At 37.3% G+C, this 16,155-nt stretch overlaps 1 protein-coding gene across 3 annotated transcripts in view; it reads right to left on the bottom strand.

The window, feature by feature from the left end:
- sardh (sarcosine dehydrogenase) overlaps positions 1 to 16,155 on the bottom strand; it is a 77,926-nt gene that overhangs the window by 2,138 nt on the left and 59,633 nt on the right. For all 3 annotated transcript variants that reach the window (XM_036595385.1, XM_036595386.1, XM_036595387.1), the window contains exons 17-20: positions 12,955 to 13,048; positions 11,095 to 11,257; positions 8,236 to 8,404; positions 3,441 to 3,576 (exon numbers count right to left, since the gene is read on the bottom strand). In XM_036595385.1, the coding sequence (XP_036451278.1) occupies positions 3,441 to 3,576; positions 8,236 to 8,404; positions 11,095 to 11,257; positions 12,955 to 13,048 (562 nt within the window). The remainder of the gene's footprint in view (positions 1 to 3,440; positions 3,577 to 8,235; positions 8,405 to 11,094; positions 11,258 to 12,954; positions 13,049 to 16,155) is intronic.

Below are 16,155 nucleotides of genomic sequence, written 5' to 3'. Positions count from 1 at the left end.
GAATGAAGGATGGTTTTATCATTTTTATTTAACCAAGGGGATGGCAACCCCTTGCATCCCCCACTTAAATCAAGCCCTATTGATACAGGGCCTTAGATCAGTACCATGTTTAGCTAATAGTTGGAGTACACTACTCTAGGGTAGCTGTTCAGTTGCTGTGGAAGATTTCGTTTTGTGTGCTGGTGATGTCATCTGAGTGTTGGTGTTATTATAATTATTATTAGTTATTGTATGTTCTGTTCTCTCAGCCCTTTGCGCTGTGTTACTGAGGAAACCTCAATCACGACGATAGAAATATAAAACATCATGCAGCCCTTAAATGTGTCCCATGGCAACATAACTTCCTGACATTATGTCTGTGCTGCCCACCCCCAGCCCCCCACTGCGGGGCACTTAGCCTCTCTGCTAAACTGCTTAACTGAGAGAAACGCTGCCAAACGCCTCTTCTCAGAGTGAACAGCTACCTTTAGAAACCACTCAATCTCCATCTCAGTCACACCATTCCAACTAAACAAGTACTCTCTCTCCCTCAACTTTCTCCCTTACACTTGCATTGCCTCTCTGTGCCTCTATTACATCCACCCTTTCTTTACCATTTCATTTTTCCCTTTTTCTTTCCCTGCTCATTTCTGTTGCTGTTTTATCTCACTATCATCTTTTTTTGCTATGCCTTTCTCGCCCATCTTCTGTCCCTCCCCATTACTCTTGCTCTTCCTCCACATTCTCTTTCTTGTCTGTCACTTGCCCTCCTTCTCCATTTTCTTTAAATAAGAAAATCAAATAAACAAACGTTACTCACCACTGCCCTTTAAATGTGTTATTAACAAACATGAAACTTTACTCACCACTGCCCTTTAAATGTGTTATTAACAAACATGAAACTTTACTCACCACTGCCCTTTAAATGTGTTATTAACAAACATGAAACATTACTCACCACTGCCCTTTAAATGTTATTAACAAACATGAAACTTTACTCACCACTGCCCTTTAAATGTGTTATTAACAAACATGAAACATTACTCACCACTGCCCTTTAAATGTGTTATTAACAAACATGAAACATTACTCACCACTGCCCTTTAAATGTGTTATTAACAAACATGAAACTTTACTCACCACTGCCCTTTAAATGTGTTATTAACAAACATGAAACTTTACTCACCACTGCCCTTTAAATGTGTTATTAACAAACATCAAACATTACTCACCACTGCCCTTTAAATGTGTTAACAAACATCAAATATTACTCACTGCTGCCCTTTAAAGGTGTTATTACCAAACATCAAACAAACAAATATTACTCACTGCTGCCCTTTAAATGTGTTAACAAAGATCAAATAAACAAATATTACTCACTGCTGCCCTTTAAATGTGTTATTACCAAACATCAAACAAACAAATATTACTCACTGCTGCCCTTTAAAGGTGTTATTACCAAACATCAAATAAGCATTACTCACTGCTGCCCTTTAAAGGTGTTATTAACAAACATCAAATAAACAAACATTACTCAATACTGCCCTCTACAGGTGCTAACATTAAATAAACAAATACTGCTCACCGCAGCCCTCTAAGGTATTATTAACAAACATCAAATAAACTATTACTGCCCTCTAAAGGTGTTAACAAACATAAAATACACTAACGTTACTCACTACTGCCCTCTAAACGTGCTATAGTACCAGTCAGAACCTAGAACTTTTGTTTTAACAAAGCATGACAAAAGAGGTCTTTCCTGATTCTGTTGTGCTTCAGACCAGTTTTGCAGTGTGAGGTAATGGTTAAGGTGTCTACAATGATCAATCAAGACTTTGAAGTCCAACAATACATTTATAGAATATGGTTGAATTGAAATGCTTGTCCAGTGTGCCTCACTTTAAAAATTCTTATTTACCAAAATTTCTTAAAAATACATCTATCATAGCTTGGAATTCTCTCTTCATTTGAAGAAGAAGAAAAAAAATGGATTGGTACTCTGTATCAGCAGATATCCTGAGCTCGGGTATCGGAATCGATCGAAGATCCCTCTTAAAGACAGTAACAGAATGGTGTGTGTATCTAGAGGCCAATCGTTTGTGAGCGTTTGTGTGTGTGTGTGAGAGTGACTGGTCAGTGTGACTGTAGTAGTCTGATTGGTTGAGCGCTACTCTGCACTGTCCACCCTCAGCAGGACTGATAAAGACACCTGAGCTCACAACACACCTGCCCCTTCATATCCAGCTCACTGTCCCTCAACACTACACACACTGCATGCACTACAGTATTCACACTTCCATACGTGCTGCAGTGTGTGCCTGAGCTAAAAACAGGATGCAAAAGCATTGGTTTTAATCATTGGCTATAATTTCACTATCAGACCGATAATAATAATTAGGTTTTTCAATTTATCAGCAAATAATATATCAGCCCACTGATTTATTGTGCATCCCTGTTCTGAACATCACAAGCTTGAAGAAAGGGTGCCAATTTGGCAATATGTTGGTTTCTAACCAACCAAACATGGAGATGCATGGTTGCTAACAGTGTTAATTGCCATCTGTGCAGCAGATAGTTACCATTATAAATTACTAATTCATATTAGAAGCTAGCCAGTTGGTAACTACATAATAATTGTATTACCATCAGGTAAAATGCAAGCTTAAGTGTAAAGCTCTATAACTGTAACATGGTAGTTCATAACTGAATTTAAATCACAATGCTACTGGTCATTGTGTTATTACTGCAGATGATGCTGTAACATTATAAACCACGAATACTCCCCAAAACAAAGAGTGGGACGTTAAGTTGAGAGAAAGTGATGAGAGAAGTAAAGTGTGAGAGAGAAATAAAGGGAGATAAAAAGAGCAGGTGAGAGGGAGAGATAGAGGCAGAGGGACGTGTGTGGGTGCAGTCTCTCCACAGTGGAGCGTTAGTGAAGTGTTCTCCAGAGCTGAGTTGATCAGGGCTTTTCTCTTCACTCTGCACTAAACAGACCCTACAAACACTATTAAAAAGCCATACAGTGAGAAAGGCCCCCCTTTATCATTGCCCCTTTTCCCTCTAAGTGTATATACATTGTCACCAGTACATTAGAAACACCTTCCTTGTACTTACACTTATTGGCCATTTTATCAGAAACACCTACTACAGTCAAAAGTTTAAATTACATAACAAATAAGTTAACACATCCTCTACAGAGAACACGCTTAAAACCGGCAAAGCTTTAGTGTACAATTTCTATTTATTTGCTTAGTATTTAACCAGCTTAATTTATTGGAAAAAAGATATGACAAGTAAAATGTACCATAATTTTTGCACAGGCCACATTTTACCCCAATATGTTATATTCAGCAAATAAACAGTAACTGGGTATTAAAATATGTCCTTCATCAGTTGTGGGCTTCTGGATGTTTTTGGTTTGGTGGACTGCTGTGATGAATGTGTCAGTGTGCACTCACCAGCCCTCCGTCTGGATTCCGGACGTATCCGTAGCCGATGGTTTTGTTGATGGCAAATCCAATCTCAGAGCGCCGCAGGTAACCGACCGGAACACCGTTACGGAAGATGGCCTCCAAACCAAACATGGGCACTTTCCTAAAGGCCACAACAGGAAACACATCTTAATATACAACCCCATTTGCAAAAAAGTTGGGACACTGTGCAGAATGTAAATAAAAATAGAAGGCAATAATATGCAAATTATGTAAACCATTTTTTAAAGGAAAATACCACAAAGACAACATATCAAATGTTGAAACTGAGAAATGTTATTGTTTTTTGAAAAATATATGCCCATTTTGAATTTGATGCCAACAACACGTTCCAAAAAAGTTGGGACGGGGGCATGCTTACCACTGTGTTTCATCACCTCTTCTTTTAACAACACTCTGTATGCATTTGGGAACTGAGGAGACACTGCTGTAGTTTTGAAAGTTAAATGTTTTCTCATTCTTGCTCGATATAGGATTTCAGCTGCACAACAATACAAGTCTTCTTTGTCGAATTTTTCATTTCAGAATGCGCCAAATGTTATCAGTGGGTGACAGATCTGGACCTTCCCTGAAAAAGACGTGGTCTGGATGGCAGTATATGTTCCCAAAACCTGTATATATATCATTCAGTATTAAAGGTGCCTTCACAGATGTGCAAGTCACCCATGTCATGTGTACTAATGCACCCCATACCATCATGAATACTATCTTTTGAACTGTGCACTGATAACAAGCTCAGTGTTTTTTAGCCCGGAGGACACAGTGTCCATAATTTTTTTCCAAAAAGAATTTCAAATCTTGATTTGTCGGACCACAGGACACTTCTCAACTTCCCATCGGTCTATTTTAAATGATCTCGGACCCAGAGAAGGTGGCAGCATTTCTGGATCCTGTATATATATATATATATATATATATATATATATATATGGTTTCTTCTTTGTGTTTTAGTGTTTTAACTCGCATTTGTGGATGAATCATGTCCCTTGCATGCAGAGATTTCTCCAGATTCTCTGAATCTTTTAATGATATTATGTACTGTAGATGATGAAAAGCAAAAGTTCTTTGCTATTTTACATTGAGAAACGTTATTCTTGAATTGTTGCACTATTTGGTCACATAGTCTTTGGTGAACCCCCCTCCCTATCTTTACTTCTGAAAGACTCAGCCTCTCTGAGATGCTCTTTTTTATACCTTTTTATTTTTCATGTTACTGACCTGTTGAGAATGAACCACCAGGTGTTTGTTTTCAGTATTACACAACTGTACCTGCTTTTTTGTTGCCCTGTCCCAACTTTTTTGGAACGTTTTTGCACATTTGCACATCAATGCATTTTGTTTTTAATTTACATTTTGCACTGTGTCCCAACTTTTTTGGAAATGGGGTTGTATTTGCTATTCTCATTTCTGCAACAGTGAACCCTAAGAGTCTTCTATGTGGGCCACACTTCAAATTCTTACTCTCAAACTTAAAGTTTCATATTAATTATTTAATTATTTATAGTAATAAATACATAAATAAAATAAATAGTATTGAGTAGTTGTATAGCTTAAAAGTAATAACCGGGACCTAGGGTTCATGGGGTTAGGATATAAGTGAGTACACCTGCCTCTCAGTAAGGCTGCACAAATGTTTGTTACATACAGTACTGTGCAAAAGTCTTAGGCACTTAAGTATATTATTCAGAACCATTTATCTTGCCAGTAAATGTGTCTTTGTTTGTAAAAACCATTTATTATTAAAATACATTCAAATAATAATTAATACACTAAAAGGTTACAAGATATATATTTATATTGTGTGATATAAGCATTTTGGATCAGCTTCAGACATTCATTCCAGGGGACTGGCTTTTTGATCAATGAAGACATTCATGTGATACAACAAATGTAAATTATTTTGGTCAAAATAATGCAGGACAATTTTTATCATGTAATCTTAGGGTTTCACTTGCATCTTTTTAAATTGCAAGGCATCCTGGACCACAATACATTTAAAACATAACCACAATATGTAATTTTGTCAGTATATTATTCTATATTCTGTTCTAATTCTGTACAGGTCAATGCATATAATACTCTAATCCTACAGGCCCTCACTTTTTCTTGACACAGAGTGATTACAGTCACAAGGACAAAACTAAGCAGTTAAAATATTCAGTTACTTAATGAATTTTCAGAATATTAAAACATGACACCCTGTCATTATCCACCCAGTCGTGCTTCTCCACTGACAAACTGGACACGGAGTAAATACTGTAATTGTAAACAAAAACAATCTTAAATTACAGTATTCTTGCATTTTGCTTATTATTATCAGTTCCTGTAAGAACTATTTCAGAATTATTAGAGATCTTTACAACAAATGGGGAAAACTTCAAAAACTGCAGTAGCATTTTTCACATTTGTTTGTTAATTTTAATTTAATCAAATTAAATGTTACAATGAAAGTCTGCATTTTCGTGTAAATTATATTTTTAGCCTATGCTAGTACATTAGCATACTGACACATATTCACAGCCAAGATGGTAAAATGGACATAAAATGTTGTGGCTCCCAAGGTGGTTTAATTCTTGTTGAAAGGACAAAATGGCTCTTCTTAACATTTGGGTTGCTGACCCCTGTCCTAGTGCATTAAGTCATGACTAGGTCCACCCTGGCATGCTGAAGTCCACACTTGTGTTGTTCTTGTGAGATATAATGAATTTACAAACAATCTAAAGCAATTTTTATCATTTTAAGGCCCCAGTGGCACCCTATACTGCTATTGACCCATCTGACCGGCACTATTGACTTTAACCCACAGAATAAACCAGGCGAATAACCTGTCCAGGTAGACAAGAGTTTATGAGAGAATTAAGCCAACTCTACTGAAAATGTAAAATGAATAATTTGTTAGAAATATATTCATGATGCATGGAAATGCTGCACACTGTATTTATAATGCATTATATTGTAAGATATTCAGTAGGGAGCCCAGATGGGGAGAACATTCTCAGAGAATAAACAGTAAACAGGTGTTTCCCACAGACACACTCAATGATGTTTCAACAGCGTGTGCTCGCCCTAACGAGCTCCTCATGATTTCGGATTTAGACTCATTTCTGTGTCTACAGCACAAAATGCATGTTTTAAAGGATACAAGTCAGGAATCACACTGAGAAACAAGAACGTCAAGAGGACTACCTTGATGCGCTTGTTCCAATATAAGTCATCTTAACAACAACAACAGATTTGAGTCAGTCAATGTTTTGATTTGAGCAACAGTCAACCAAGCTGATGCACAGAATCTGGTGTGTTAAGCTAATTTTTGCTGTGTAATTAAACAACTAACAAATCTAACTAATCTCTCCTTTAAGCACACACACATTATCTAAGCCGCTTATCCCTCTAGGTCACAGGGCTCATTGGGCAGAAGGCAGAAAACACCCTGGACAGGTCACCAGTTCATCGCAGGACAGACACACAGACATATACAATCACACACACACACATTCACATTCACACCTTGGAGCAATTTAACGTGTCCAATTGGCCTGACTGCATGTCTTTGGACTGTAGGAGGAAACCGGAGTACCCGGAGGAAACCCACACAGACATGGGGAAAACATGTAAACTCCACACAGAAAAGACCCCTGTTCACCTGGCCGGGGCATCAAACCTAGGCCCTTCATGTTGGGTAAATTAATGAAATGAAAAATAAATAAATAAAAAAAAATTCAAAAGCACAATTTATTATTCGGCAAAATAAAAAATTAAATACTAATAGTTACTTACATCAGAACTTCAAGCACATTTTTGTGCACTGCAAGGCTGTTAGATATACTGAATAAATATACATATTACATGTTCTATACAGTCCTACAAAAAAAAACAAAATATATATTTAATTCCTTAAAATGTTCTTTACGGTGATGCAAGAATAATTTCGACTGATACTTACCCTAATTTGTTATTAGGAATACAAGATTACAAGTTAAAATAAGTTTACATTGCACTATAAAAACAGTATGTTCCTAAGAATATGGGTCGGTCACATCTAACCGATACTGGTTCTGTTTAATAAGGCTAGTGTCCCAGTAGTTTTTATTCCAATATCTACAACATTAATAAAATGTTGACACGTGAGGATTGTGTGCAGCTTTACTCGTTGCATGAGTGAAAAAAAGAAACAACTGGATAAGAAAGTGTGAGGTCCGCTTTTTAGTCTCTTGTCGAACCTATATTTAAGGTTATGTTCACTGTAGTGTCCTTCGCTGCAGCACTCAGAATGCAGCTTGCGTTGCATTATGAATTTTGAAGTGACACATCTGTTGAAATTGATTTTGAGCAGCTTGAACGGGTTATGTTTATGTACTTGCGTGTAAGGGTGGGCGATATGGCAAACATATCACAATCCTTTAAGACATTTTCAAAACATGATTTCATTTTTCTGAGGTTTGCAGATTAAAAAAAGAAGTTGTGTCACATTTAAAAACACTATCAAAAGCTATGAGTACTGTGAGTTAAGCATTATCCGTGCTATGCTCAGAAAAGTGCATTGTAACATAATTTTTCACAATAAGGATAACCGCAGTCATCTTGCCCACCTCTACTTGCATAGGATATGTTTCTGGCATTAAACTAGGAAACAGCACAGTGCAAAGCAGCTCAAGCTTGAGGAAACCCCAGCTAAACTCTGCAGTGAGGGGAGTGAGTGCTGTACGGGGCTTTTAGTGTTCATTATGGGGGTGATGGCAAGAGCTGTTTGGGAGTGACTCACTCGTCGATGGTGAAGCAGACGATTCGGCGACGCAGACCCTCGGCCTTCTGGGATTCCAGGGCTTTGCGACCAAGGAAGGGGATGGAAGTCTTCATCTTACAGGTGAATGCAAGCCCCGCCTCCAGAGGAGTATCATCAGGACGCAGGTCAGCATGCCAGTGCCTGTAGCCTGAGTGAGACAGACAGAGAGGAGAGGGAGAAGAAAGATAAAGACAGATAGAGAGAGGAGAGAGAAAGACAGATTGACAAATAGAGAGAAGAAAGAGAAAGATAGACAAAAAGAGAAATACAGAGATTGAGAGAGAGAAAGACAGATAGAAGAGAGAGAATGAATAAAAAGATAAACCGATAAATAGAAAAGAAAAAAGTGAGAGAACAGATAAGAAAAAGAAGAGAAAGATAAAGACAGAGGGATAGAGAGAGGAAAGATACAGACAGAAAAATAGAAAGAGAGAAAAGAAAGAAGACAAAGAGAGAAGAGAATAAAAGACAGAGAAATCGAGACAGAGAGAGATAAAGACAGATATATAGAAAACAGATACACAAACAGACAGAGACATACAGACAGATACAGATAGATAGACAGAGAGAAAACAGACATATATATAGAGAGGAAACAGACAGACAGACAGAGAGATAGATAAATAAATAGGGAGGAGAGGGAGAAGAAAGATAGCAAAGAAAGAAGAGAGATAAGACAAAGAGAGCAGAAAGATAGAGAAAGAGATAGAGGAGAGCGAAAGACATAGATAAACAGATAAATGAGAGAATAAAAAAGACAGAGGAGAGAAAGACAGATAAATAAGGAGGTGGAGATGAGAGAAGATAAGAGATAAAGAAAGAGAAATAAAGAGAGTGTGACAGAGATAAAGTCAAAGAGAAACAGACAGACAGTGAGAAGAGAAGAGAGATGACGAGAGAATAGAGAGAGAACAGAGGATAAAGACAGAGATAGAGAGATAAATAATAGTTTTTTAACTCAAAATGTGATATTTTTCTGCCAACAACTTCCAAAATCAACTGAACTACCGAACTGATAACGAAATAAACTAAAGAACAAGAACAAAGAAATCAATGAAAACAGTTCATTCTTTTGATACAGACATAAACAAGTGCACACACACACACACACACGCAGACAGAAGTGCTCAGTCATGCGGCCAGCAGAGCATTCATGCAGCACATAAAACCACACACACACACACGGTGACCTGTCAGGCCACAGCGTCAGCGTCAACCACAAACACACACACAGCAGTGTAGTCTGCAGAGCTTTACACTGAGCCCCAGGACTAACCCACTGGACACAGAGCATGATAGAGTGCTGTTAAAATACACACTCTCTCTCCCCTTTTTCCCCCTTGTCCATCTCTTTCTCTTTTCTCTATCCATCATCTATCTGACAGAAACAGGATCAGATTACTTCTGCTTCTCCGTGCCCACTCACCCTCAGCTGAACTGCTGCACCACCACCTGATTCCCTGTCTGTCTGTAACTGTGTGTGTGTTCACCTGCAAATCAGCCACAGTGACTGCTGCACATCTATACAGCTCTTCAAGCATTTATTCAGTTCTTTGAGCAGACATATACAATCTGTACTAAAACTTTTAGAAAACACCATGTGTGGACAACTTGCACCTTTTTCAGATGTACCTTTTTTGTATTTGTCAGATTATAGCTCATGTGTTTATTCAAATAAAGACAAATAACACATTCTGCTTTGTAACTTCTCAAAACAAAACAAAAACCAAAAAGGAGCACAAATACACAGACTGGAGCTTAAAATATCTGCCCGAACCAGTAGGACCGAACTGTTCCTGTCAGGTTCGGTTGTGTTTGGACATTTTTTTCTCTGGGTTTCTTAAAGTCACCTTTATTGGATTTTGGCTTCCATTTATCCACCCTTAGTTTTCCTCCCTCCTTTGTCAGGCTACAGACAGATTCTGAGTTATGTTTGGCTACATTTGGATCCAAACCAAATTTTTTCAGGTTATAGATGGATTCAGATAGGATTTTGTCAGCTGTAGTCACATTCAGAGAGAGTAACACTGGGCTCATTCAGATTCCAACCGAGTTTTTTGGGCTACTGTCAATCAATAAATCAACCTTTATTTAACCTTGGAGAACACTGAAGGTGACCCTCATTTACAATGCTGTCGAGTTGATACAGGAAAAAGAGATTGATAATGTGTAAGAGCAGATCAAATAATAAAAGTATATTTAATAATAAAAATGACTCAAATCAGGCAAATATAAAAAATAAAATGAAACAATAACAAAACTATATAAAAACAGTAGAAAATATAAAACAATCATTAAAGCGTAACTAAAATGTAAAAGGCAATAAAATCAAAAGAAGATAAATAAAACAAAAGGAGGATAAGACCAAAGAAGGAAAGTGAAACTCATTAAAATGACTTAAATAATATTAAAATAATCATAATCAAAACAAGAATAAATAAACAAATAAATAAATGAAAAAAAATGAAAATAAAACAATAATAGTAAAAATCAGGTAAAACAGTTGCAGGCAGAGTGGAGGTGGTTAGAGAGTAAAAGTTAAAATGACTGAGCTTCAGTTTGCTGGCTCACTGTAACTAAAGGCAGGTTTTCCCAGTTCAGTAAAAACTTTCGGTATGTGGCATGTGATCCAACCACTGGAGCGAGTCAGATAATTACCATTATTTATAGACTTTAATGACATTGAGTTCATACAGAATTTTCTCGGGCTTTGGGGGCTTCTAAACTGTCTTTATTGTGGGTTAAATTGGGTCAGATCTGGACAAGGAATGTATCTGGGTTTGGACCAAAATTCCAGGTCGGATTAAAGTTGTAATATACAAAGACACTCTCTCATACCTTTCTCGATGCTGAGCGAGTCGAGGGCTCTGTATCCTGCATTTCGCACACCATATTTAGCACCAGCATCCATGACAGCACGATACACAGGCAGACAGGAATCTTTAGGAATGTGCAGCTCCCAGCCTAGCTCGCCCACGAAGGTCAAGCGTATAGCACGCACCTGCAGAGAGAGAGAGAAAAGGACAGTTAGACTGTTATAAATACACTTTTTTATTCTGTTAATTTTAGTTTCTCTGTCCTAAATATGTTTAACTACTGCTTTAAAACATTCACTTTTTTCACAAGTGTAATAAAGTTATTTAAGAGACAAAGAGTGTGAAAAGAGAAAGAGAAGCAGAGACTGACTGAGCATTAAACACAATCCGCTCTTTTTCTGTATGTGGGTCTGTGTGGGTGTGCATGGCACAAGATAAGGTGTTACTTGCATGCAGCCAAACTTAGCTTTACAGAACCACAGACTCAGAGTGCTGACAGTGAGAAAAAGAGTTTAAAGAGTACATTAGAAGAAAGTTATACAGAGGAAGACTTGGGGAAATTAAAAAAGTGAGAGAGAGAGAAAGAGAAAAGGGGGAATGAAAAATTAAAAGAGCGAGACAGCAAAAAAGAAAAAGAGAGAATGTAAATAAATGTGCGCAAGAAAATTTGAGCTAGGGGAACGAGTGAAGGAAAGTAGAGAGTGGGAGAGAAAAAGAGAAAAGTGGAATGAAAGAGAGTCAGAGAGTAAAAGAAGGAAAGAAGAGAGTGGAGGAGAGAGAGTGAGAGTTAAATGTCAGTAGCCCCAGAGGAGGTGCTGTCATGCTGCCATCTGTCCAAGCCCACCGCAGCCCCCCACAAACTGTACCAAACTCTTGGGATCTGCTTACTAAACTAGGCCAAACCACCTGCCTCACAACAACTCTACCACTGCAATTTGCGCAACATCACAACATGATGCAACCGGCAAGAGATACACCACACCAGAGCAACCACAGCACAAACAACAAATAATAAACAACAAGCATCAGTCTTCAGCTGCACACCATTACTCACCATTACAAGTGCTGCGCATGAATAAAACATTTCTCTATGTGCTTCAGCACATTTATATCGGTATTATTTAGCTTTAATAAGGTTTGTAAACAAGCTGGAATGGACAAAATGCACCTCAGCTAAATGTTGAGTGAGTCATATAAAAAAAAGTAAAAAAAAGTCCAGATTTTTTTAAAAACATTAACATTCGCAAAAAAAAGAAAAGAAAAAAAAACATAGAAAAGTGCATCTCTTAAAGAAAATGCAGAGTGATTGTGCATCTTCAGCAATTCCTATTTGGTTTCTAGGGGGTTGCTAAGCAGTTCTTACGTTATCCCAGGTGGTTGCTAAGGTGGTGCTAGGTGGTTGCAACGGTATCTGTGGTGGATGCTGGGAGGTTGCTAGGCGGAGTTTCAAGTGGTTGCCATGGTATTGCTAAGTGATTGCTAGGGTGGGGCTGTGTAGTTGCTATGGTATTCCAGGTGGTTGCTAGGGGGTTACTATTGATTGCTATGCTAGGGTGTTACTATGTGTGTGCTATGATATTTGGTTGCAGTGTTCTCCATCAAAGTTGCTAAGATGTTGCTAGGTGGTTGCTAAGGTGTTTCAAGTGGTTATTGGAGTTTATAAGTGGTTGGTGTGTTATCCCAGGTGTTTGCCAGGGTGTTACTTATGTACTTCCATAAGAGGGGTGTACAATGGATTATATAAATGGAAATTTATATAATTTATTTCTATGGAAAGAAAAATCTGAATTTAAACAGTTGCTACACAAATGCGACTGGAATGCACATTCACTAATATGTAAATAAAATAAGGTAGTGTAATAAAAAAGAGCCAGAGACTTACTTTGTGTCCAGCAGCGGTCATAATTTTGTGTGTGGAGAAAGGAAAGGCCTCGTTGCTCAGGTCTGCATCCAAAACCTCCTGCAGCAAATCACGACTGGGGAACACGAACACAAACACACACACAAACACAAATGCATATTATTTGCATGAATTACTTATATCACTTGCTTGAGGACCATCTCTCAGAATCATGAACACATTACAGGGAAATTCCACAGATTGTTTTAAATTTTGCATAATTAAATGGTTACATGTACACAGTGATTTAGAGTGTTTTGATGTGAAATGCTCCATTCTAGAGTCAGAATATTCACAGTGGTGGTGACAGGAACCAGACGTCTGAAGAGTTTAATGCGTCTCAAAGGTACCTCATAGAAATCCATTACAGAAATTGTTACAAATACAATGCCTGATGCCGGAGACATTGTTTTACAATAGTTTTGAGAAAGTTTTGGCCTAAAATGTATTCATATATATTTTTTAAGTCCATTCACGGTGGAGAGGTACATGCTGGGTATTATTAGAACTTCAAGAAAACATTTTTTCATATTTACCACTATTTTTGGATAACAACATTACATAGACAAACTCATAAGACACATGTAGGGTCACTCTTGGTTTTTGATAGCAAAAAAATGGCTATAATTGCAGGGCAGACATCACAATGCCTGGTTCCTATCACCACCACTGTATCTCTACAATGCACCACTTCACATCAAACCACTCTGAATGACTTTGTTGAATAATGCAGTCATTTTGATGACTGAATAATGCAGATATTTTAAAGAAACAAAAATCTGTTTTTTGAGAGGGCAGCCAATCAGAACAGGGATAATTTATATATAGTCCTATGTAAAAAGTTTGAACATTCCCGGTGTCTGGTTGATTTTCTAAGAGAAAATTGGTCAACACATCTTCTATAGAGAACAAACTTATATATGGCATTTTTCTATTTTATTTTTTCATTTTATGCACAATTCAATTTTAACATATTGGGAAAAAATAAAACATACAACATAAAATGTGCCATAATATTTTTCCCCAATATATTAAATTCAGCAAATTGTGCAGACATGTGTTTTCTGTAGAGGATGCGTCAACTTATTTTCAGAAGTCATAAAGAGAAGGTGGAAATGGTAATTAAAAATGAATGCTGACTGTTTTACTACATACAGTTACATAAAAGTATGGTCCATTAAGTATGGCCTTCAGGGAGGAAAATAAAATACAAGAAAAATGTAGATTATTGGTCCTTTAAAGTAAAATCTCTGATCAGAAAGGAGAGGAGAGGAGAGGAGAGGAGAGATAATTGCTGATAACAGGAGACATTAATTAAATCCACAATCTGGACTCAATGCCAGAATTTGGTGCTAAAGAAACAGGCTTTTCAACATGATCATTATCATTAATGACAACTACAGCTTTTCCTATTAAAATGTCCAATAACTTTGACTATCATACTCTCAGATCTAGATTGCTGTGATGCTTTGTTGTCTGGACTTTAATGATTTTAATAAGGGAATTTGGCCAATAAACTATGTTTTATTTAATTGAGATTTCTTTCTTTTTTTCAGTTCTTGATTATGCACATTTTATGGCTGTGAAACAGTTCAAGTAATTAGTTGTGATTCCCTGTTCATCACAATTGATCACATTTGTCTTATTTGCCATAAACCTGAACATGAAGATCACGTAATTTCCATACAGTGTACTGAAAGTATCACTTTAAAAGCCATTTCAAAGCTGTATTTGAACAAGTGAGCTACTTGATTCTCTCTGCTATCTTAGCATCACACAATGTACGAACAGGGTGGCTTCAGCTTGCTCTATTACAAACGTAACATTAATAACTAGGGAATTATTATTAATGACAAAAAGGGAACTATTAGCAAATTAACGTTTGATTTTTACATGCAAACCTAAAGCCCAAAAAGCTAGGACAATTTACACATCACTGTCCTCTCTTTATATTTGGCTATGTGAAAGCCAAATATAAAGAGAGGACAGTGATGTGTAAATTGACCTGTACTTAAAGGAGACAAAAGTTCAAACTCAAGATACTGAATCTTTTCCTTATCGACTTGACCTGCAAAACATAAATGTTTATAAAACATCTCATATGGGTGACACAATAATGCTTGTGCAAGAATGTCGTCCACAAAAGGTCTTTATAAGCAAGAATGGGTCGAGGCTCATCACCTTGCTCAAGAAATGTATCAGAAAATAATTCAACAGTTAAAGAACAGATGTTCCTTGATTCCGATTGCGATTGAGGTATTCTACCCTCTACTGTGCCCCACGTTCCCTCTGATGACACTGCATTACAAACCACCATGTTTCTGTGAGATGGATATGACTGCATGGGCTTGGGAATACTTGGATAAACCGTCCTAAATAAACAAAGTGTTCTGCTGCATCCACAAATGCACGTTAATCAGCCAGAAATGCTGCCGACTTCTCTGGGCTCGAGCTCATCTGAAATGGACTGATGCACAGCAGAAACACATATTGTAGTCTGACGAGTCAACCTTTTAGATCATTTAAGGAAATAACGCATGTTGTGCTGTCCAGGCCAAAGAAAAAAATCCAGATTGTTACCAGTATAAAGTCCAAAAGCCACGGTTTGTTATGGTAAGTGATTCTGATTCTGATATGCAGCCTTCTAGATGACAGCACTTTCAAGTTTGTCCAGGCTTAACTCAACATGTCAACATTACAACACATTCTGCTTGTGATACTGGAGTGTGGGTGCTAGACTGGCCTGCCTGCAGTCCAGACCTGTCTCCCACTGAAAACGTGTGGTGCATTATAAAGCAAAGCACGATGAATGCCTTGTATGGTTGTGCATCCAAAGACAAGCAAAAAAATGTAAATTAATAAAGTGTTGCTAAAAGGAAAGGTGATGCAACATGGTAAACAAGTTTCGTTGCCAAAATTTTTTGGAAAGTGTTGCTGGCCTCAAATATGAAATAAGCATGCATTTACAAAATAGATAATTATGTTTAAGAAGGTAAAACTTAAAATATGTTTTTATACATTTTTAATTTAATACAGTTCAAACTGGATTCATGAATCACTTTCTGTTTTTATTAGCATTTCACATTCACATTCATAGTTTGTAAAACCATTAGTAAAGAAGCCAGAGATGACACCCCCAGGACAGAGATGTCTGTTTTACCCTCTAATGTATGGGTTTTGATG

The sequence above is a fragment of the Colossoma macropomum genome, unplaced genomic scaffold (assembly GCF_904425465.1).
Source record: "Colossoma macropomum unplaced genomic scaffold, Colossoma_macropomum, whole genome shotgun sequence".
NCBI lineage: Eukaryota > Metazoa > Chordata > Actinopteri > Characiformes > Serrasalmidae > Colossoma > Colossoma macropomum.
This window is presented reverse-complemented; position numbering and strand designations above follow the sequence as displayed.